At 38.1% G+C, this 24008-nt stretch overlaps 1 protein-coding gene across 1 annotated transcript; it reads right to left on the bottom strand.

Annotated features, from left to right (window-relative positions):
* Nucleotides 1–2092: 2092 nt before the first annotated feature.
* On the bottom strand, nt 2093–15270 carry LOC131336688 (probable NAD(P)H dehydrogenase (quinone) FQR1-like 2). The gene is made up of 2 exons (XM_058372613.1): nt 14586–15270; nt 2093–2604 (listed from the first exon to the last, which is right to left on the bottom strand). The coding sequence occupies exons 1-2, from the start codon at nt 15116–15118 to the stop codon at nt 2376–2378; spliced, it is 762 nt and encodes a 253-aa protein (XP_058228596.1). The 5' UTR covers nt 15119–15270; the 3' UTR covers nt 2093–2375.
* Between the last annotated feature and the right edge of the window lie 8738 nt (nt 15271–24008).

The following is a 24008-nucleotide window of genomic DNA, read 5'->3' as shown; positions in this document are numbered from 1 at the left end:
GATGATTTATGATCGAAACGCAAAGTATCGCGGAAAACAGTTCGAATATTTCGCCGTTCACATGGCTGGACTTGATTTCAAATGTGTCATACAAACTATCAAGACTTGCAAACTTGTTCTATTAACTGCTGTGGGGGTTTCAGTTCGAATATTTCGTCGTTCACATGGCTGGACTTGATTTCAAATGTGTCATACAAACTATCAAGACTTACAAACTTGTTCTATTAACTGCTGTGGGGGTTTCACATTTAATGGTTTTAGCAAGTGCTTTCATAAGTTCACTCCTGTAGTTGTATATTGTATCCTAGATGAGGTACCAAGCACAATCACTAATAAGTGCATGGGACAACACTAGTCTTGACGTACTACATTGAAAATGCAGGGGCAAAGCTATTCAATTCATTAAATTAGTGTAATCTTTAATCAGTGACTCCCAATGTAATACTTAGGTCATAATATTTTGTTTGCTTGGCCAATGTAATACTCCTATATACTAATGTCAGCCCAAATCCCAAGTGTAGAAAGAAAGCTATTAAAATAAAACGTTTCCTCAGGTCAACATTATCTACTTGGAAGAAGCCAGAGTTAAATGCATTTATGAACCTGATCACCAACAACCCTTCGTATAGTTTTCGTGTCCACTCTTTGACAAAATTACATACCAACCTGGTGAATAGTATTACAAGTTCAGTACCCGCGATAACGCTAGAATTTGTTAAGGTTAAAATACATTCGTGTGGAAATTTGTAGTATTTTGATTAACAGATTGCAAAGAAGCCTGATCCGTGTCTAATACGCAAGGGCCAAACCATGCTTTTCCTTAAAACAGCTTATAGTGCTGCTAGCTCACTAATCCCAGACTAGAACTTTAAGAAAAAGAGCTACTTTGGACAGGGCCAAGATTTGGGTTGAGCTTTATGCTAGTACGGTTGAAAATAAAGTTTGGGCCTAACAGCTTTCATAAAGTTTGCCATTATTCGGTAAACCCTTTGTCCTCTTTAACCCCCCTCAATACAGTCTTCTTCAATCCTTTCCAATTCTTCTTGAAATCAATTTAGAAATATGAACAGCATTGCAGGTATTGGCTATGGCCTTTAAAATTTGTAGTCAACACAAGTTAGTCGTGGCCGTTCGGATTGTTTGACATTAAGTTTAAACTGTTGGGGTTGATGGATTTTAAAGGTGATTTACCGAAGCATTGTATCGATTTAATTATTCTCACTGAAACTGTCGTATTAAATTGAATATAGTCGTGAACCTCGGTGAGACTTAATCGGTTTGGGACTTTTACACTTGGGCTAATTACTTGTAATAACCTGATAAAAGAAGTATCATTAGTAATAAAGAATATTGATACTTGGGCACAATATTTAAACAAAAACACTTGCGCGCCAAATATGCAAACTTGCCAAGCACTTAAAGTAAGACTCCCAAACCTTCAAGTAAACAGAGTCTCATAACTATCAAATCAGGCATTTACAAGGTTCCGTTCAACACCAAAATCCTTGTACGTTTATCCCTATTGTGTTCCTTTTGTGTCTTGATTTACAATATTTGTTAAAAACTTCACTAGCACACGCATCACTTATGTTCAACTCTAGTTAAACGATAAGAGTGTCCAGTGGCAGCGACAGCATTAGCCCAGTGGGCACAACTGCCCCTCATTTGCACTTTGACCCATAAACTTCTACACACACTCTGACTGACTCCTTTAGATTTGTACTATATGTTTTCCAATCATTAAAATCTATTTTTCTCGTCAAATATCATTAGAATTGAACAGTGTTCTAAAAGTTGGTCGAGGTGGCCGACTATTTGGCACCTAGGCAGGAGTCCAATGCCTAGATTAAAATCGGTCTAGGCGCCAACCATTTGTCCACCTGGACATCACCTAGGCTCTAGCCGGTTGGCCAAATAGTAAGCCGATAGGCACTAGGCGTCCCTCTTCTGCCCAATTAGCGCCTAGCGATTTTAAGAACATCGAAATTGAAACAGAGACCTTATAAGTTGATTCTTTAAGTTTATGTTCAAATAGACACCATTCTACGTGTACATATTAGTGATAGCAATCCTGCACAAGAATACATACAGATAAAGAGAAGGCATGCAACAGGATTGACTATTATTAACAGCAAAATCCAGCACAAGAATTTCCAACATGTACAGCATTTTTTCGGGAGGGGAAAAAAGGACACAACAAACGAAGAGATGCACAAAAGTATGACAACACTACTATAAAGGCATCGTCCAACCACAAGTGGGCATGGAAAAACCAGCCTCAGAACGAACAAACAAACATATTCGGATGGGTAAAAGAAAAAGAATCACGTGTGTGTTTGGATGGACAGAAAAATGCCGAAATCAGTAGTACCCGTTCAATTCTGAGCTAACCTCTTGACTATGGCAGCCATGTACTCGCCCTGATGCTCCGCAAGTGCCAGCTCTGTGTCACTTGGTCCTCTTGTGCCGTCCCCAGCAAAAACTCCAGCTCCATATGGAGAGCCCCCTCTGATGGAATCCATCTTGAACATTCCAGGTCCGAAGGTGTACCCAATCGGAACAAATAGCATTCCGTGGTGAGCTAACTGCGTGATTGCTGTCCAACTGCAACAAAGAGTAAGGAAATACTTGAGATTGAAAACAACTGAAGCAGGGTTATCGACGAAAGTACAGCAATTCATGTCTCTAATTGCCACAACTTATCCTCCACTTCAACTGTAGAAAAATGTGGAAAACCTTAATTTTAGGACGAGGCACTTTTGACATACATATATGAGAAGAATTTCTTACCGAATTATAAATTCAATCAACGCAACTAGAATAACAGTAAAGGAAAGATAACAATAAAGATGAATAACAAGCAGAACCATTATATCCACTCCCCCAAATGGATCTTAAAAAGAATCATACTGTCATGCTCTAGCAAGTAGAACAAATAACAAAATTGGTCGTGATTTCTGCCCTTCCAGAACTAGGTGGTAATGATTTGTGTGAGAAATTTTGTCACGCCCAGTAATGAAATAGTATCCCAGTTTCCTTAAACCATCAATCGAATATGGTGAGGAGAAAGGCGGTAGGCTTGGCAATTGGACCTGCCCTGAACCTGCCACAAAAGGGGCAGGTTTTCCACCTCATCTTCGGGTATAGAGGCGAGGTTAAAATTTCTAAAACCTGGCCGGGTTTGGGTAGGGTTCAGGGTGAAAGTACCCCGCCCCTAACCCGCCCCAAAATATATTTTATATATAAAATTATACTTATATCCTAATCTAATTATCATTATACTTCAAATTATATTTTTACCCTAATATTATTATCATCATACTAAAAAAAACTTATATTCTTACCATTATTTTCACCATTATACTAAACTACCACTTTATTATAACTATTTTCTATTACTTTGCTTTTAGATTAACAATTTTTTTAATTTCTTACAGAGCTGAGTGGGGCGGGAACGGGGGTACCCAAAAAATATCCAGCCGGGGCTGTGTTCAGCTCGTGGTATGCCAATACCCGCCCCGCCCCGCCCCGTTGCCATTCCTAAAAGGCGGAGAGGAAAAATATTACAAACTACCTAGAGCCTCCACATCACATGAATGACCAGTCTTTACAAATCTGGAAGACAATTTGGAGCCTTACTCTCGAATCTCAATACAGACTTTTACTCTATATTCCAAATAAATAGAAATTCCTTGTCTTTTATTTGCGCCAAGGGTAATAACTTCTCCTTCGTTCCAACATCAATCATTTAGTAATAAGTGATCTACTCGTTTCATGACTCCCCCTCCCTAGATTCTTTCTGGCTCCCTCTCATTGCAATAGGATCCTCGACAAAAACCACTTCCCCATTCTAAAGCATCCTTTCATCTAGTCCTCAAGTTTTGCGACTTGCTACTTCTTACTACTTGTAATGCTCTGATGTCTTATAGGATTTTATTCAGACAGCAAGAACACAATTTAAGCAAAGATGGCCGTGTTACTCATGACTCATTAGAAGGCAAAACAACTGACTTTCAATAACAATCAACAGGAAAAACAAGGATTTATAAATTGAACTAGAAAAGGGGGGAAAAAAGAACTTCCAAATGACAAACTATCCATCTCACGAATTTGAGTCTGTCGTGTCTCAGCTTTTAACATCATGTCTATAGTGGGCCCAACCATCATGTCAACTGCGCCTCGCAGATCAGCAGCCCAACGGGCCGAGCACTTGGGCTGAACCGCATGCGTTGGGCCAACGCAATGGTGCAGTCGGTCACGCATAAGCCCAAGTGCCAGGATTCACAGAGTTGGGCTGGGCATCAAGACAGAGTCCGCACGTCAGTTCGGTTAGGGGTGATACCGGTCCGGTTTCGACCGGTTTGGGTGTATTTTTCGGTCGAAACCGGTTATCCGGTTTGAGATTTTTAGAAACCGGAACCAGTTGAGATAAACCGGACCGGTTGAGATAAACCGGACCGGTTGAGATAAACCGGTTTATCCGGTTTTCATTCATGAGCCATATTTTTGACCCAACACATCAAAAAATTCACAATTCAACCCATAAAATATCAACCAAAAATCTATAATTCAACCCCTTTTTTTGGACCCAACAAAAAAGGATCAATTTGAGCCCAATACATAAAAAAAAAAAACCCATAAAAACATAATTAAGCCCATAAAAATAGTTTTTATATAATAAATATATTTATTAGACCAATATAAGCCACAAAATATCAACCAAAAACCCATAATTCAACCCCTCCCCTATGTATATATATATATATATATATATATATATATATATATATATATATATATATATATATATATATATATATATATATATATATATATATGTATGTATGCATGTATGTATGTATTATACATATATATAACCGGTCCGGTTTCAACCAGCTTTTAAAACACATAAACAGGATCGAAATTATTTTTCCGGTTTATAAAATTTTATAAACCGGAACCGGATCGAAATTATTCAACCGGTTTAAAAAATTCGGTCCGGTCCGGTTTTTCCGGTTTCGATTGATTTTCCGGTTTCGAGTAACAGCCCTAAGTTCGGTCATGCGGCCGTCACGTGGCACTCAGTGCATCGTGCATGACGAGAGTCCAAGAAGCGCTTAGGGCATGTGCCTAGCACAAGCTTACTTGGAGCCTAAGCTAAGTCACTCGCTATAGAGTACAATTCTAAACCCTAGGGAGGTACAACGTAACTACTCGCTCTAAGAACTTTGTAATTTCCTCTCGTTCATCTGAGTGACTTAGGCATCATAGAGCTAACCAGGGCATGTGCCTAGCACAAGCTTACTTAGAGCCTAAGCTAAGTCACTCTCTATAGAGTACAATTCTAAACCCTAGGGAGGTACAACGTAACTACTCACTCTAAGAACTTTGTAATTTCCTCTCCTTCATCTGAGTGACTTAGGCATCAGAGAGCCAACCAGCTGACTCCGGCTGGCAAGGCACCAAAAATATGATTGCCTCGAGCTCGTGACGAGCTGTAATATTGTGGCTCGAGCTAGGCTCGTAATTTATCCGATCAGCTCGAGCTCAGCTTGCGAAGCTCGATTGGCAGGCGTAAGTCCAACTGTTTGAGACGCGAGGCTGGGTTCTTTAGTTGTATAGCAGATTTTGTATACAATGTTGTTGAAGTTTTTCCATGTGGGACTCGTAGCAAGCTTTGTTGGAAACCTTTGGAGTACTTGTGCATATCCCACATCGGAAAGAAAGGAACTCACCAGTCCTTCAATTAGCTATATAAAGGCTTCCCACTTCCCTCAACTTATTTCCTTAGCCGTGCTACCAAGTATTGACACATGGATTATATATTGATTTTTATATATACATAAATACCTTGGCTCGCAAGCTCATCTAAGCCGAACTACAGGGAGCTCAGGCTCGGCTCATTTTCAAAACGAGCTAAGATATATGGCTCGAGCTCGTTTGTTTAAACGTCGGGTCGAGCTTGAACGAGCTAAACTCAAGCCGAGCTTCAGGCCGCTCGGCTCATTTGCAGCCTTAGAGTTCTGTCCTGCAGATCTTGCTCAGGGAAGGCTAAGCTCCACCCAGATTGGAACCCAAGATCCAGGAGAGAACCAGATAAACACCACCCTTCAATGTCCAAGGTCCACTAGGTAGGAAAAGTTCCTGGGCTATAGTGAGTGAGTTTTGCATCCCTTGCTAGTAACGATTCAGGTTTGGCACTTGTTACGATGGACGAAGCACTACTCTGGAGTGATGGGAGGCACATTTTGCAAGCAGCATAGGAGCTAAGTGACAGTGGAAGCTCATGCGCATGGGAGAAGACCCGGCTGTGGATGTCTACATGGCAGATGTGAGTCACCTTCTTCAAAAAATTTGTTAACACAAGTACATTTACTGAAAACAAACCTAATCTTTTGTTTTATTTCACGACAGGCTTTTTTGAGCTTCCAAGGTTCAAAAAATTAGTTGAGATATGCCTTCTTTTTTTTTGAACTGCTGAGATATGCCTTGAGTCAGCTCTTTAATGTAGACTGTTGTAAAGAATAAGATCAAATTGCCTGTGCTGGAGCATTGACTCCCAGTGAACAATGTCTGAATGTATTCGAAGTTAATGACAAGTTCAAAGCCATACCTAACCCAAAAGAGATTATGGTTTGGGATGATGATCTTATAAATGGTGTCATAGAGCGGCCCACCTTCCGGTATGTATGGGTCACATGTGGTGCGAGTTACCTCTAGATGTTGCATGAGCCATCTCTTGGATCTCATAAGTGAGAACCTAGTGCTACATGCAGATTGCAGCATACGACGTATGATCCTATGGAGCAACAGTGAGATCATGTCACACATTGGCTAGGTAGAAATGTTGAGGAGAAGATTGCATTTCTTCCTACTTTTACTAACACTGCATTTTAAAGATGCCAAAGTTTAGCCCAAAGGAGACAATATCGAGATGATTTGCAATTAGGATGTTACAGATATATATATATATATATATATATATATATATATATATATATATATATATATGTGAGATCACATTTCTTCCTACTTTTTCACTGACAATGCATTTTAAAGATTCCAAAAGTTTATCCCAAAGGAGACAATATCGAGGTGATTTGTTACACTAATTTCGAAAAAAGAGAGGATGTCACACTAACTTGCAATATTAAACCCACTGCACAAATACGACACGACAGGGACACACCAATTTTCTGAAAATGGAGGACAGCCACCTTAAAAACTTAAACAAATTTATCATGTGTCATAAATGAGGAACATATCCAACGTAACTATAATCTACACTAAAAGCCAGATGTTTTATAACTTAAGCATCTACACTCACCCACGCAACAATTAAATTCTGAAGGATGCAAGACATTGTACCATCCATGATGCATAATTTCATCTTATTAATGTTTCAAAACATATATAGAGGCTTAAGTTGCACTTCAAAGGATTGAAAAGGTTGTTACAATGAAGACATTCATCCCATAGATATTAGATGTGATTGGAGCGTTCAATAAGTGTTTTTATTTTTTGGGTACGTTAAATTTTATATCAAACCAAAACAGGATACAAGAACACTAGAGCATACCCCTGAGAAACAAACAAAACCACCCTAACCAAAACAAAACTCAGAAACAGACTACACAAAACAACAGGACCCAGAGCAACACAGCCCACAACAGACCCAAAACAGGCTATACAAGCAAATGCTCCAAGACCAGAAGCAGAACTACTACAAGCGGCATCACAGCTATGAAGAAACAAAAATCCTATCAGAGATGTTTAACACCAAGCATAAGTCTATTTATTGGGGAAACTTTGATACTCCTCCAGGAACTGATGCAATTCCTAATATCAGTCACAGTCCTTCTCAACAATGTTAAAGAAGTGTTCCTGATATATCTAAGTGACATAGTTTATAAGCAAAGATGATGCAGATAAACAAGAAAGAATGAGCACATGCATATTTAACTTCAGGCCCCCTTTCACCTAACCTTTTTGCCTTGTTTTTATGAACTTTTGTTAGTTGTTTTAATTTTTTTTGGATTAAACATTCATATCGAGGAGAGGAATCTAGAAAGTAAAAAATTATGACCAAAAACGAAAAAAGTCACCAGTTGGAAAAATAAGTTTAAGTTAGTCCAAACTCCAACTAATGCTGCAATGAGCGAAAAGAGCAAGTTAGATTGCTTAGGGAAAAAAAAAAATGCATGCATCCAGTGGCGGAGGGAACATAGGAGTATAGGACGAGTGGGTGCACGGGCCCCCACTGAATGCTTTCATTTTTTTAAAATTTTGGAGTTGACTTATAATTTGTTTTCCACAAGTTATTCTGTTTTAACCACTCTAATAAATGTTTTATATCAATTCATTCTCCACTTTGGTTTAAACATTAAAATAATTTCACTACACCAACGAAATGTGATGTCTACTAAGAAAAATAGTCACCACTTGCTATTTGAAACTATCTAATGAAGAATGTCCAAAATTAAAAAGTGCCTAAACCACATGGAATGTCATTTATGCATGACATTTTGGCAACTTTTTACAATTTTGTCAATAGAACTGTTCTTTATTCCTGTTGAAAGACCTCACAACACCATTCAAATTTGGAGATTTAGGAATAAAATTTGAAAAAACAAATAGATGTGCTTTCTAGTTGGAGCAAGAGAGCTAAACATTGACTCTTTTAGTTGTTATGAATTGAATTACTCTTATACTTGATTCACTAAGACAACATCGGCAATTGGTTTATTTTGATAATTGCTTTCTAGTTGGTTTATTGGTTTAAACATGTTAGCTTTTTTATAATTTTTAGCAACACCTTTTTTATTATTCTAGCATAGTAGCATTGCTTATCACGTTTTTTTGGTAAAGTGTGTTGAAAAGGTGCCCCCACTAACACTGATTCCTGGCTCCACCACTGAATGCATGGGTTGGCCTGTGTCAACATCAAGTGGGAACCTCGGAAAAATCCAATTAACAAAGTTACCCGCTACTTAAATATTCGTAGCAAGTATCTACACATCCATTGTCGTTCCTAGAAATGATAAGATTTGTTTGTCCTTGGACAAAATCAGACAAGTTGCGTGCCTGCGATTTGATTAAGTTCTGAATAATCAGGAATCCTATTTTCTTTTTTACCAGAAAAACCATTATCAGTGAAGAAAGAATCGAATGCAAGTGGGGAAGTTGTATTCTTTCGGATTTGAACTGTGATAGGGAGTTCCAAATGGTCTTCCATTGTCTTCCTACTTTCTCTTTGAATGGGAAAAACCGCATTTCGGAGTCCAAATCCTTTACCTTTTTTAGATCCCCTTGTTTAACCCCTCAATGTCATTGGGCCTTGTTGCCAATGTTGACCATAAAACTTCCACCTATCGTACTACTTATAAACCAATAATTTAAGTAATAAGAAGATATCTCTCCCATCTTTCACGCTCATCCCAAGTGATGACATGAAAGGGGCGATATATGACTTTCTTGACAATTAACTGTCAACCATTTTAAATTGAGACCTATCATGAATCTTCATGATCTATAACTATACATTTCACATTCCCTTGGTATCCTATAATTTTGAAAATAGGGTCCTCTCTCCTCACCTCTCCGCATACCTCCCCTCCCCTTCACAAAAACAATCTAAAAAAGATGAGAACTAACCCATCCCCGAAACTCTTCATTTCACCCCCAACTGCCTCAATCCATACATCGCCATAAGCTCCATTCATAGCTCCTTCGGATTTTTCTTTCTATTCCAAAATCCTAAGACTTCCATTTTAAGGATGTCGGATATGAGGGATGGATGGGGATGTACAAACACATTGTCTTAATTCAAATAGGTGTACAAAGGAAATGAAGGATACTGGTGGATGATTCCTCAATGTCTCCAGTGGAACATTTTAAGGGAGAGGAAGGGCACTACTGAGATAAGGAGCAAACTGTGAACAGTGGGTGCGTGTTTTTGAACTTTAGTTTTTTCTTTCCAATGAAGGATTTACTTTCCCGTGGTCACTGTAACAGAGGCTGTCAGGAAATTGAATATTCTAGAGTTCTTTTCACTCCTTTGTTTTTTTTTGTGTGTGTGTGTGTGTGAGTGCACTTGCCATTTATCTTTACTTATCAAAACTAGAAACCTAATTTTATTGGCTTCTTAGTGATGTTCAATTATTTTATTATACCACAAAAAGGAGAAGGCTATATGATCTTCGAAAGTTCAGTAGCAGATCTCTGTAATGCCTGGATGGGGTTATATCCTCGGAAATGAGGAGGTTTTGATATTAAATGGGCTACCTGAAGATGATAGGTTGTTTTTAGGGGCTATACTTGTAGTGAAGTGCTGATTGTTCTCTTGTATTATGCTTCCGCCTGTTTGGAGGGGTTTTAGTTAGCGTCTTGCAAACTATTTTAGTTTCCTTCGCATAGGCTGGTGGATTTGTGTCAACTGTCAACCTAATTTGTGGCTATAATGCTATTTTTCCAAATTAAGGGAAACTGAAAAATGGAACCGCTTTTATTATGTGCCATATTTCCATGTAGATGTATCATGAGCAACTAGAAGCTTTCAATTTAGTATACTCCACGCATGCTAAATATACACACACGCCAAGCTTCTACTAAGGGCGCCCTTAACTTGTTAAAGACTTCCCCTTCCCAATCAAATTTTGATGATCCGAACCGTTCAATGTGTGCATAATGTGATTTTAAGGGTACACGCAGAAAATCGGCAAAAAATATGACTAGAAAGGGCTTGATCCGAATAGTTTTTCAGAAAAATGCATTTATAGCGTTTTTATGAAAAACTGTTCGGATCAAGCCTCTTCCGGTCTATTTTTTGCTAATTTCTAGCATATACCCTTAAAATCACGTTTTAAACACATCGAACGGTTCGAATCATCAAAATTTAATTGGGAACAATGTCAAACTCATGAGGTCCTAAACTTAGCAAGTTAAGGACGCCATTAGTAAAAGGGGACTGTATGTGTGTGTGTGTATATATATATATACAAACACACATATATACACACACACACATACAATCCATCTCCCATAAGGACCGCCTCATTTTAATAAAATACGGACCTCCCTTTTCCGATCGAATTTTGATGAACCGAACCGCTCATTGTGTTCAGAAAGTGATTTTAAGAGTACCCGCAAGAAATTAGCAAAAAAAAAAATCCGGGAAGGACTTCATCCGAGCAATTTTTATTTGTTTTTTATTGAACGATTCAAATAAAAACTGCTCAAATTAAGCCTTTCCCGGTCATTTTTTTGCCGATTTCTCGCGGGTACCATTAAAATCACATTCTAAACACATTGAGCGGCTCGGGTCATCGAAATTCGATCAGAAAATAGGAGAAATGAGGAGGTCCGCATTTTAACTAAAATGAGGACCCCCTCATGGGAGACTAACTGTGTGTGTGTGTGTGTGTGTGTGTATATATATATATATATATATCCTTTACCCTTTTGACAAAGATCTGTTTGAAGCCCACACCTTTTCCTCTAAAGTTGTCAATGCAACAGTCAAAAGATAGCTTTTACGTTTGTAGTAGGCCAGAAAACCATCCTTGTTTCAAAGAAGTACCTGAATTTGCGTATTCATTCGGACCACTCCAACTACTAAGATAATCCATGGATCTAAAAGTAAGAGCTCAAATAGATCCTCCATAGTCCATAATCAATTTGACAGAAAGGTGGAGATAAGTAACAAAACGAAACGAGTGTTAAATAGGTTAGAATGCCAAACACATTAAAGCAAGAGTTAGAATGCCAAACACATTAAACATTTAAATAGGTTTTCCAAAATAACCCTTCCATGGCTGCCAGAATCCAAAATGCTCTCATTCAGTTTTTCTTCTTTTTTTGTAATTTGGTTTAAGCATTTCCAACAGTAGTTGCCAACTAAGAGTTACAGACATTTCCAAGAGAGTGACATTGTCCAATGGGACTCTTAGAGGGACAATTGTCTGTACGTGGCCCAGATAATTGCTTTGGCTTTGTAGAATAGCACCCTTGTGACTTGGGGCACACATGGGATCAAATGATAAAATGGAGGGAAAAGGAACTTGGGATCAAATGATAAAATGAAAACTTTAACTTTGCAAGTTCTGGATTTCAAAACGTCCAATTTAATTATGAAACAAATTACTAACTAGATTTTAGGTCTTGTTGTGCACGCTTTCCTTGTATAAAATGGTCTCTTCATCTTTTGACATTCTGAAACAAGAATATATTAGTCATGGAAAGAAACAAGTAGCTACTATTATCTTGTCTTATGTTTAAGTACAAACGTTCCCAGCTTTGCTGTTGTGATTTTTTGAAAATGTTTGTCGCCATGTCGATGTCACGTCATACGTGTCCATGCTGTGCAGTGCTTTTTAGGTTGTGATTGAAATTAACAACAAAGCATATAAGAAACCAACACCTTGTGCACCAGAGCCACCAACCTTAACCAACATCTTGCCTAGACACATGTTATAGCTGGGATCTTAGAATTGTCTTTATACCCATTCAGCCTCATAAAAGTAATTACTCATCCAAACACATATGTAAAGTAACATCTCTGGGAAATGCCGCATTTTTCTTCCATCCAAAAGAAACAGGCAAAAGGACAATGTATTTAGTGGCACTCAAGACTGATTGATCATAAATTTTTCCCTCCAAGTAGTTTACAACGTCATGCAAAAGGGTGATGTAAAAGTCGAATCATTCTAGGTTAAAGAGATCAATGCAAACTGCAGAGTACTTATAATTACCCCACTGCTTTTGGGTGCTCAAACTTCAAGATACTATATGTTAATTGATGAGATGTGCAGAGTCCAGACTCCAGAGTGATTACGTCAGGAGGTACGATAGGCATACTTCATAATAAACTTGGTAAAGGAAAGCTATCAGTGGCATCTGAGATTGCCCTTCAAATGTGATTAGAAATATCTTCCCTTACATAGAAGGGCATTGTCCAAGCTGCAGAAAGCATATATGTGCTTTATATCTAACCTAGGACTCCAGTAAAAACACAATACCAATATACCATAAACACAGCACTCCTCTAGAAACTATGGCAAATACAATATCAAATTACATGCAGAAAGCACACAAGGAATATTTCACAACACAGTTTGAAGACAAATATAGTAGAGCCCATAATCTTGGGTTAAACTGATGCAAAGAAAAGAGAGACCATAACCAATCCATGCAACATTTGTGGCCTAGAGGTGCTCTAGAATTTTGCAAGATCTCATACATAGTTATAAAAAGCATGCCTAGGTGCTCACCTAGGCTCAAGCATCATCAAGGCTGACTCTTGGCACCTAGAGGGGTCCAGGCCAGCCAACTTGACGAAGGTGAAGCCTGGGAGACCAAGGGGTGCGCACCTTTTGGAATCCAAAGGCGCAAGGTGTGCACCTGGCGAGCCTTTTTCAACTCTCACAAAATTTATTGCTTAATGGCAAAAAATGTAACTAAAGTCTTGACCCTGAGGGCTAAACTATCGTCACACATCAATACACTGCGTCAATCTCTCAATCGAACGACTCGGACCAAACAATCTCTCTCAGCCTCTGTTTTGGATGATTGTCTTTTATTGATTTTGACATTTTAGTTCTTCTCTATGCAAGAATTGTTGACTATTTGGCATTTGGTAGATGATTTTGGTGGTTTTTTTACATGATATCCTTTCTAAACTTTATTTTCTTAGTGTTTATTATTTGAAAGATTGGTGTCAACTAGTATATCCTATTTTGCTACTCTCTCCGTCCCATAATATTTGTCCGGTCCGCAAAACGGATACGTAAAAATAATACTATTTTTGTAAGAAAAGTTGAAAAAAAATTCAACAATTTACTAGATCTCGACGAGTTCTTTTAACTTATGAAAAAAATTTAAATTTTTTCTCGAAAGAAATGCATTATTTTGTAATCCTCGTTTTGCGGACCGGACAAATATTATGGGACGGAGGGAGTATTTTTTTCCGCCTAAGTATGGTTCGCTTCAATAAGGTCCCCCAACTCGCCTTGTGCCTCGTACCTAGACCCCAACAAACCTTGCGCCCCAGTGCGCTTCTCGCTCTTAATAATTACGATCTCATAAGACAGAAAAAGTGAACCAACATCATGTTATAGTTTCAAATTACCACAACTATGGGTGAGTTCACGCTACTGACGAAACAGTATTGTCGGTAATTGGTATTTAGTCTAAAAATACCCAATCTTCAAGACAGCTCATTTCCCTTATCTAAATGGCATTTTCAGTGTTTTTAGTAGAAACAAGTATTTTGACATTAGTCTGAAAGACAAAAAAATATACTGTAAACTCATCAATGTTATTTTGCCCTAATTCAATGGTGGCCGCTTTGTATCCAGGTACCGGTAAAGTACAGTAGGACTTATGGAAGACTAACATGCCTAGTAATCCACAAGTAACAAATATAAAGATATCAAGCAGGGCAATTAGAGAAAGCAGGAAACCATAGAGAACGGCAATTCGCATATGGTGTTTGTTTACCTACATTAATTAACAGGATTACACACAGAATACACACAGCACAAACATGCATACATTATAGCGAACAGAACAGTAAAAGTAGTGCTTACGCAGTGGTTTCTTGGCCGCCTCCCTGAGTCCCAGTACTAACGAAAAACCCCGCCGGCTTCCCTGCCAGCTTCTGCTCCTTCCACAGCTGCCCCGTCGAGTCAAAAAACGCCTTCATCTGCGCCGCCATGCACCCGTACCTCGTCGGGAACCCAAAGAGAACCCCGTCGGCCGCTGTCAGCTCCGCCGCCGACGAGATCTCCGGTATCCCGTCGTCCTTGGGCGGCGCCCTCATCTGCTCCAAGGCGTCCGGCGGCAGCGTCTCGGGCACCCGGAGCAGCGCCGCCTCCACCCCCTCGACGCCGTCCACGCCCTTCTTCATCCGCCGCGCCAGCCCCTCCACGTGGCCGTACATCGAGTAGAACACGATGAGGATTTTCAGCTTGGAGATGGACGGGGGAGACGTGGTTTGCGCGGCGGCGTTTTCGGCCGCGTTGTTGTCGATTGGGAGCAGCGGGGCGTTGGTCGGAGAGTCATCAGCGGCTATCGACGACGGTTTCTTCTTGCTCGGGACACAGCCCCCGCCTTTACCCATCAGAAGTATGAGTTCAGTACTGAGACCTTTATCTCGGAGATAATAATAAAATCGTGGAGTTTATGAGAATCTTACCCTTACCCATTTTATTATTTATATTCAAAATTTGAATAAAAAATCTAAAAACTCATCTTCAATACTATTATGCTATATCTATGTCTTCAATAAAGAGGCCTGTTTGGATTGGGGGGGGGGGGGGGGGGGGGGGGGGGGGGGGGCCATAGGAGATATCTACTATGTTATAAATGTTATAAAACATAGCGGTTTTCAATCAAAATATTTCTAATCGTTTTGCTAGTGCTTCATGTTAATTTTATAGTCGTCAGATCGAATGAATATTTCTAAACGTTTTGCTAGCATTAAAGAGGATTTCCTTTTAAGTTTTACATGTTTCCCTCATATGAGAGAAACTAAACATATCCTCTTTCTTTTTCAATTGATTTTGATTTAATTTTGTTCCATTTCCCTAAACCTAATTCAGTATTAATTTTATATCCTATATGACTTCCTAAATAAGTTTAAGTTCAAATTTTATTGGCCAAAGAAATGTCATAATTGATTCAATGATTTGGGCATCTACATTATAAAGTACGTAATAAGGAAATTTCGATTTAGACTTCCTAAATAAGTTTAAGTTCAAATTTTATTGGCCAAAGAAATGCCATAATTAATTGATTCCATGATTTGGGCATCTATATTATATAGTATGTAATAATTGATTTCAAATTGACCAAAGTATTTACTCAAAGCATTCCTCTCGCATTTACCTGTCAGTGTTTACCAACGTTGACTATTCCACACCGGATTTGCATACCACCACTTCGAATGAATAACTACTGCGCTATCTATAAGATCTTTGACTTATTCGTCGAATCTCATGTTCGATCTCTTTATTTATCTCGCTGTTTGTTCTAATTTTGAGTTTTTTCTTTCTTTCTTTTTAGCTTCAAAGGCGCTCTACTGATGGTGGGAAAGTTTTTTCGCTGTAAGCGTTTTTATTATGAAAAGGTTATATATTGCCATTTTTTTCCCAAACTCTTTTTACGTTAGAAGTAGGCAAGTTTCGCGATCTCTCTCTACGTTGATTTACCTCCGACGGAGTGCACACATTTAGCGGCAGTGTTATCCGTGAGGTTTATTCTCAATTTCTCCTAACTCCCTCACTCATTCCCTCTCTGTGACGGCATTGTCCATGAGGTTTGTGCCCGAATTCTCTAACTCCCTATCTCTTGAACATGTGGCTACAATTTTGTTGGTCGAAGTATCTTGCAAGAGTTCTTATTTGCTATGTCCCGATGCAACTAATGGAATTACCCCATTTTTATAATATAGATGTTGTGTTAGACTATTCTATGAATTTGGAATTTTAATAAGTAGATTTGTTGGGAGCAAGGGAAAATCCTCTCTCACATGGAGTGTGATATACAAATACACGAAATTCATCTAATGTGAGTTCGAGTTAAAAACAACAATTATATTCAAAAAAAAAAACTAATAAAAGTGGGATTAGATACTTCATTTATACTGTGCTTAAAATGCATTGCGTCGTACCTTCGAACACGGATATTCACTAGTAATAAGACATGATAAATAGGTGAATATGATTGGAGGAGAGATTATTTTAGAATATGATATGAGATTAAAAAAGGGTGGCGATAATGCCACGACATCATCTGTTAGTGCCACGAAACTATATACTGTTCGGACACTTTTGCCCTCCGTCTCTTCATCTGACTAGATTCTTTGCTCTTTAACTTTTTTTTTCACTAACTCGATCGCAGTGACTCTTTGCTCTTTTAACTTTTTCTCTCACTAGAACTCACAGCAAATGGGTTGAATTGAATCTCATCCTTTCTCTGTCTTGCACCATAATCACAGCAAACCTCATCGGCTCATCCTCATATCCGACAACGCTACTTCATTCAACAATGAATTGGATTGTAGATTCATTGAACTTGGGGTTCTATACATACATGAAAGTATGAAACACAAGTTTATCCATATACGTTTGGGATCAATTCAATAAACAATTAATAATCTGCCTCTTTGATCATCCCCATGAGCCAATACCGCAAACGACAAGGCCGTTGCTGTTGTCCCGCTTTTTGTATTAGGGTTTTGAGTTGATCTGGACTTTGTTTCAGACCCATCGATCTGAATAGAGATCCGAGTTCGAGCTGGGTTGGGTTTCTGTCGTCGTTCCCATCAAAACAATTGGAAAATTTCTCTCAACTCTAGCGAACGTGCTCTGGTACTATATGGATCGAAATTCGAAACAGTAAAGAAGGAGAGAGAGGGTTATACTTCTGCTACCTTGCTTTGCACAGGTTGCGAAGAGAGATGAAAAACGTGAAAAAAGGACAAAAGTGTCCAAATGATGGATAGTTTCGTGGTACTAACAAATGATGTCGTGGCAATATCGCCACCCTTAAAAAATACTGTACTTACTTTGTTTAGATTCTTTTAGAGCATCTCCAATCCACCTCTATTTCTCCAAAATAGAGGATGGACGTGACACATTGAGGGGAGATTTTATAATTTATTCTCTTTTTTCTTCACTTTTTGTAATTTTTGGGAGAATTTTTGAGAGACCCACCGTCCTTTTTAGAGTTTGGTCCTCTAAAAGTAAATTTGGTCCTCTAAAAATGGAGGATCACAAGTAAATTTGGAGTACAAAATTCCTCCAAAACTCTAAAAAGGACGGTGGGTCCCTCAAAGATTCTCCCAAAAAATACAAAAAGTAAAGAAAAAATGAAATAAATTACAAAATCTCCCCTCAATGTGTTACATCCATCCTCTATTTTGGATGGATTGGAGATGCTCTTAGAAAAGGAATGGGGTGGATAATGTAAACAAGTGTCGAATACCAATTAGGCCCTTTCTATTTTTCCCCAAGCAAATAAATCCCTTTCCCGCTTTTATCTAAATTAAACCTCTCTATACTCTCTCATCTACCTCTTCTTCGTCCTACCTCCGACGATGCCAAATACCTCCGACGACGCCAAATCCTCCTCATGATCAGCGCCGATCATCATGCAACCGACAGACTCTTACAGATCTCTTTTTGAATCTCGGATTCCACTAAACAATCAACGCGGACCAACTCGCCGACTTCTGCAATATCTTGGTCGGCAACCTCTTCGGCAACTCTCCTCCCGACGGCTTTGTATCACAATTTTCAAAAATGGGATTGTAATTTTGGATTTCTTCTATTTTACCTCATCTATCGAGTATTCTGGGTTCTTCTATTTCTTGAAATTTGTTTGTCGAAAAAGTTTGTTTGATCAAACACGGCATTTGAAATTTGTTTGATGGAAATGGGTTCGTTCGAAATGGGTTTCTTCTATTTTACCCATTTGTTTGATCGAAATGGGTTTGAAATTTGTTTCTTCTTTTTACAGAGTCTATTTTTATGTTCTGCATGTGTCATCAAACAGGGCACAGAGAGAGAGAGAGAGAGAGAGAGAGAGAGAGAGAGAGAGAGAGAGAGACGATGTTCAACAATTGAAATATATTGTGAAGTGTGGAGGGTGTATTGTTGAAGTGTGAAGCCGGATAAAATTTTAATTGGTGGGGGTGGGCAAAAATAGTCCCACTGCAGGAGGATATGTTTACCCTGGCACCCCGGATATGTATATTCCCTATATATCTCCCCCTTCTATTTCCTTCTCCCAAACAGGCTGTTAGGTGCGAAAAGAAAATAAATGGGTGTGGTTTCACTTATTAGTGAAAAAATATAGAAAAGAGCGTGGTTTCTCCCCATCTTATTTAGATGGACAAAATAAAAGAGAAAATAGTTTCTCATCTTTTCGCACTAATTTTATTTGGCTAGACAACATGAGTGGGAAAAAAAAGAATGCCATATATTTTGACCAATATAACCTTTCCTTTTTCGGTAGGATTTCATTTATAGTGGAAAATTTTCTGCCAGAGAAGGAAATGTTTACAAGGAGGAAAACTTTCAAATTTAATTCTAAGTTGTGCCCACCAAATAGTCTAATGGAGTTATTCTAATTTGTTCCACTTAATTTAGCGCCAGTTTTTTTAAACTACTGTAAAGCCTTTCTCCTAGAGTTATCTAGAAGAATGCAAATCAGACAAAGATTTTCCCATGAGTTACTGCCGTACTAAATTTTCAAAATGATGATTTGCTTTGTTTGGTTCACAATTTGAAATTTTTTGTAACGAGTGAAGAAAAAAAATAGGGTAATAATTGAAGATAAGCATAATAAGTGGAGAAAGATAGAAAGAGAAATGAGAATAATGATTAGAGATAGGGATAATAAGTGGAAAGAGAAATGAGCGTAATAATTGGATATAGAGGTAATGAGTGAATTTGGAAATTTTTTTTTTTCTAAATTTTGAACCGAACAAAGGCGAAAGGTATTTTTGAAAATTTATGACATATAAGTAGCAATCATTTAGTTCCCTTAAAAAGTTGAAAACCCAAGGTCGGACAGAAAATGAAGTTAATGCTACAAGAATCCCTCTTGGGCGCCCAACAGTGGTCTTGGGCGTCCAAGATTTCTCACACCTGCAATACGGGACTTGGCAGCTTTTGACAACAAACAAAATATTCAGGTGCGGAGAAATAGATTAGCAGAATATTTATGCAAGTCTGCTTAGTATCAGACTTGAACAAACAGGCAACTTTTGACAACAAACAGAATATTCAAGTGCAGAGAAATAGAGTAATAGAATATTTATGCAAGTTTACTCAATATCGGACTTGAACAAACATGAATAGGTCCTGAATATCCAAGTATTACTTCTTTGCAAATAGAAAATAAACATATTTGGGCTCTGGAAGGATAAGTGTACACCTAGCATCTACAAATTCACATGAAATGAAACACATAGTGGCAAAACAGAATTTTGATAAGCAACAACACTCTTGGGCGCCTAGGAATGGTCCTAGGTGCCCAAGAGTAGACCCAATGATAAAAAAAGGTTCATTTTCTCGTGTTCCTCTTGCTCTTGTTGTTAAATTAAGATCAAAAGAACTCACAACCAGTATGAGGAACTGGTGTAAGCCCTTGATCTCCCTCAAAATAAAGAAAAACTAGGAAAGACTTGGAAATACCAAGTTTTATACATTTTTCTTTACTTGGACTATGCTTCCCAAAAAGATTTGCTGCTTGAAATGAACAGAGAAATCACAAAAAAAATGAGGCCTTGGTTGTATTTAAGTTCTCCGATTTAACTGGGGCTTTCTTGAAATTGTTTTTGATTTTTTAAAGAAGAAAACTTTGAAATATTTTTGAGAGAAGTTAGAGAGAGAGAGAGAGAGAGAGAGAAAGAGAGAGAGAGAGAGAGAGAGAGAGAGAGTGTGTGTGTGTGTGTTTTTAGAAAACAGGAACTTTGGATAGTTTTTTCAAGACTTCCCTTTCGAATAAGGTTTTTTAGTATAATGATAATAGTATTAGGGTAAAAATATTACTAATTCTAAGTAAAATAATAATTAATTAGGATAAAAGTATAATCATATACTCTCTCCGTCCCCATTCTTTAGTCCAATTATCACTTTTTGCTATCCCAATTTTTTTGCCCACTTTAGAACTAAATGGCTAAAAGTTAAGGAATTTCTCATTTTACCCTTCCTAAAAATCAGTTTTACTAACCAAAAAAGAAGAAGGGATTCAATGGTAAAATTGGGAAATTAAGTGATCAAATATGCAATTATTATGTTTTCTTATTAAGTTAGAATCCCAAAAAGGTCGGGAGTTTGGGTTTGTGTGTGTGTGTGTGTGTTTATAAGATTCACTTTACCTCTCCCTAATCAGCAATTGCCTAGGTGAGTTGGTATGTGAAGTTACCTTCTTGACCTCCATCAAATAAACAAAAACAAAAAGGGATTAAAGAATGGGGACAACGGGAGTATATAATAGAAATGCTATTGGTACACAAAAATGGCACAGACAGCGCGTACAACGTGCGTTTAGGCTCGTATCGTGTGTAATAAAAATAATCGTAGCTTCTCATTTTGTTCAATATATTTTGTTTAAGGTCCTCGTAAAAAATCAGCTCCATCCGACATCTATAAGAGCTTTTACGAAGCGTCCAAAATCACTTTCGAAATTTTTATAAGCAAATTTGGACGCTTCGTTAATGTCCTTATTGATGTTGAATAGAATTGATTTTTTCCGGAGACTTTAAGCAAAGTATATTGAACAAAATGAGTGGCTTTGATTATTTTTATTGGACCCGATATAGGCCCAAAAGCGTGTTGTACGCACCGTCTGTGCCTTTTCTGCTGTACCAGTAACATTTCTCAGTATATAAATATATGTCGGGGTGGTTCGTGGCAGGATACTTCCACCCTGAACCCTACCTGAACCCGGTCGGGTTTTGGAATTTTAACCCTGACCCCAACACTGTACCTGAAAATAAGTTGGAAAACCCATCTCATTCGATTCGGGGCGGTTCCACCTAAAAGTAGGGCCGTAAACTAGCTGAGCCGAGCTTTGTCGAGCTTGGCTCGAGCCTTAACTAGCCGAGCATTTATCGAGCCGAGCCGAGTTATTTACTAAACGAGTCTCTTTAATCGAGCCGAGCCACCCTTAAAGAGCCCAGCTTTTGTCAAACAAGCCGAAAATTCGAATTCAAGTTTGGCTCGTTTACTAAATGAGCTGAGTTGAATCGAGTCTTAACTAGCCGAACCAAACTTGCGAGCTACTCGGTTCGTTTATAGCCCTACTAAAAGTTTAAACTCTTACATAAATATGTAGCGACGAGGGCGGTACCCAGGATGCTGAATAATTTTTCCACAACCAGCCCTTGCCTTTCGGGAGTTTATAAATGCAACTGCGAATTTACCGAATGTAACTTGTTTTTAAGTAAATAATATTCGGACAAAAATGCCGTTATAAAAATACCCTTACTTTTATTACATACAACCACAAACATATAACCACATCTAAAACATATACCCCATAACCCACATTTCCCTCTATATTTTCAATCTCATTTTCTTCTTCCAGGTTTCATCTTCCTACTTCTGTTTTAGGTTCACCATCACCATTTCAGGAGCTCCCACCTCCCACCATAAACCCAGTCCACAGTTGCCTCTAAACTCTCATCTCACACCTCCTAACTCTCAATGGAAACCTCCATTGCTTCTTCTCTCTCTATTGGTAGAGAAGAAGTCTTTGACCCACCATATGAGAGCAATGTGCATTTTGATTGGGGATTGCAATGGAAATGGAAGTTGACAAGGAAGATGTAGCCATGGATGTTGTAGTTTCAGAGCTGAAATCACAGCAATAAGTAACTCATCACTCCTTTATTTTTAATCTGGTTCTTTCCCGACATTGTCAGATTCTAAAACTTAAAATTATATCAAAATTTCAAACTCTAGAGTTTGAAAATTGACGACAATGTCATATTCTAAAATTCGAAATTCTAACAAAATTTCAAACTCTAGAGTTTGAAAATTGTAGACAATAATTAGTCCTCTATTTTTAAACTGGTGCTGGTCCGACATTGTCAGATTATAGAACTTGAAATTATGCCAACATTTCAAACTCTAGAGTTTGAATATTGTAGACAATAATCACTCCTCCATGTTTAAACTGATTCTGTCCCGATATTTTCAGATTCTAAAATTTGAAATTATGCCAAATTTGCAAACTCTAGAGTTTGAAACTTATCACTCCTCCATATTGTCTAGAGTTTGCAAACTCTAGAGTTTCTAGAGTTTGAAACCTATACACAATATCATATTCTAAAACTTGAAATTATAAAAATTTTAAACTCTTGAGTTCGAAATTTACTGACAATATCATATTCTAAAACATAAAATGCTGCAAAAATTTCAAACTCTATAATTCAATATGACGACGTGAGAGAAAAGGGGGATGGGGAGAGTTAAAAGAGATTACCGAGAGTAATTTTGGAAGTTTTTGATTATTTGTTGGATTGTATGTAGCAAATTCTTATAAAATTTTGTGTCTTTGTTTAGTAAACGTTACCTGCAATAAATTTGCACTTACATTTATAAACTCCCCATTTTTAGCGCTTCGGTGAGGAGGACATAGTACAGGATTCAATGCCATAATTAGTCCATTAACATTTCCCGTACAGTCGCCAGGACAATTGGGCAATAGGGGACAAAAATACCCTTCTGCAATCGCGTCAAAAATTCTTCGTTGGCGGTGATATCTCAAAAACCAATTTGAAAGTTCTCCTCCCTCATTGGTCTTCGTTCCCAGATCCGGCGGTGACCAGTGTTGTGAGCATGGAGTCGACGAGCTTCTGGGAGGAATTGGCTGCAATGCCGGATGTATTCACGAGGAATGGGCAGCAGCAGGACATCGACGAGGAGGGTCTCCGGTGAGCGGCGGTCAATTGTGGAGGATTTCCGGCGTGGACAGTGATCGATTTAGGAGGAACTCCGCCGGAAGTGTCCCAATTTGGGCTAGTTTGAGATTTTTGTCGGAGGAGACGATACAGGAATGTGAGGAGAGAGAGAAAGGAGGGAGACAGAAAGTGATAGTGTGTGTGAGTGTGAGTGTCACGTGAGGGGATGGTTGTAGCAGTGGGCTTGAATGTTTTCTTATGGGTTCACTTTAATATTGAGAAATATTAACTCAAATTTGCTTACTTTGACAGAGCATGTTTTGATATGTAGATGGTTGAATAGGTTAACTACAATCAGAAATTAACATTTTTTTTTTCTGATAGATTTGGAAATTTTTTCCAAGAGAACAAAAATTGTGGTATTTAGACAAGATAGTGTTTCTTTAAGCCACATGAAAATCAAAAAGATAACCTTATATGTTTTACTTTGTCAAATAAATATACACAAATAATGTTATTTTCTAATTTATTTTTCTCTCTCTTCAAAATAAAACAATAGATAATGTTATATGTGAATAAAAGTTACAGATAA

This window comes from Rhododendron vialii, chromosome 8a (genome assembly GCF_030253575.1).
Source record: "Rhododendron vialii isolate Sample 1 chromosome 8a, ASM3025357v1".
In the NCBI taxonomy this organism is placed as follows: domain Eukaryota; kingdom Viridiplantae; phylum Streptophyta; class Magnoliopsida; order Ericales; family Ericaceae; genus Rhododendron; species Rhododendron vialii.
This window is presented reverse-complemented; position numbering and strand designations above follow the sequence as displayed.

Bases quoted from the DNA above. Each gene is read 5' to 3' on its own strand.
- LOC131336688 (XM_058372613.1), bottom strand. From the start codon at position 15,118: ATGGGTAAAGGCGGGGGCTGTGTCCCGAGCAAGAAGAAACCGTCGTCG. The intron at 2,605-14,585 runs GTAAGCACTACT...TCTTTGTTGCAG, and splicing joins GGCGGCCAAGAAACCACTGC to TTGGACAGCAATCACGCAGT.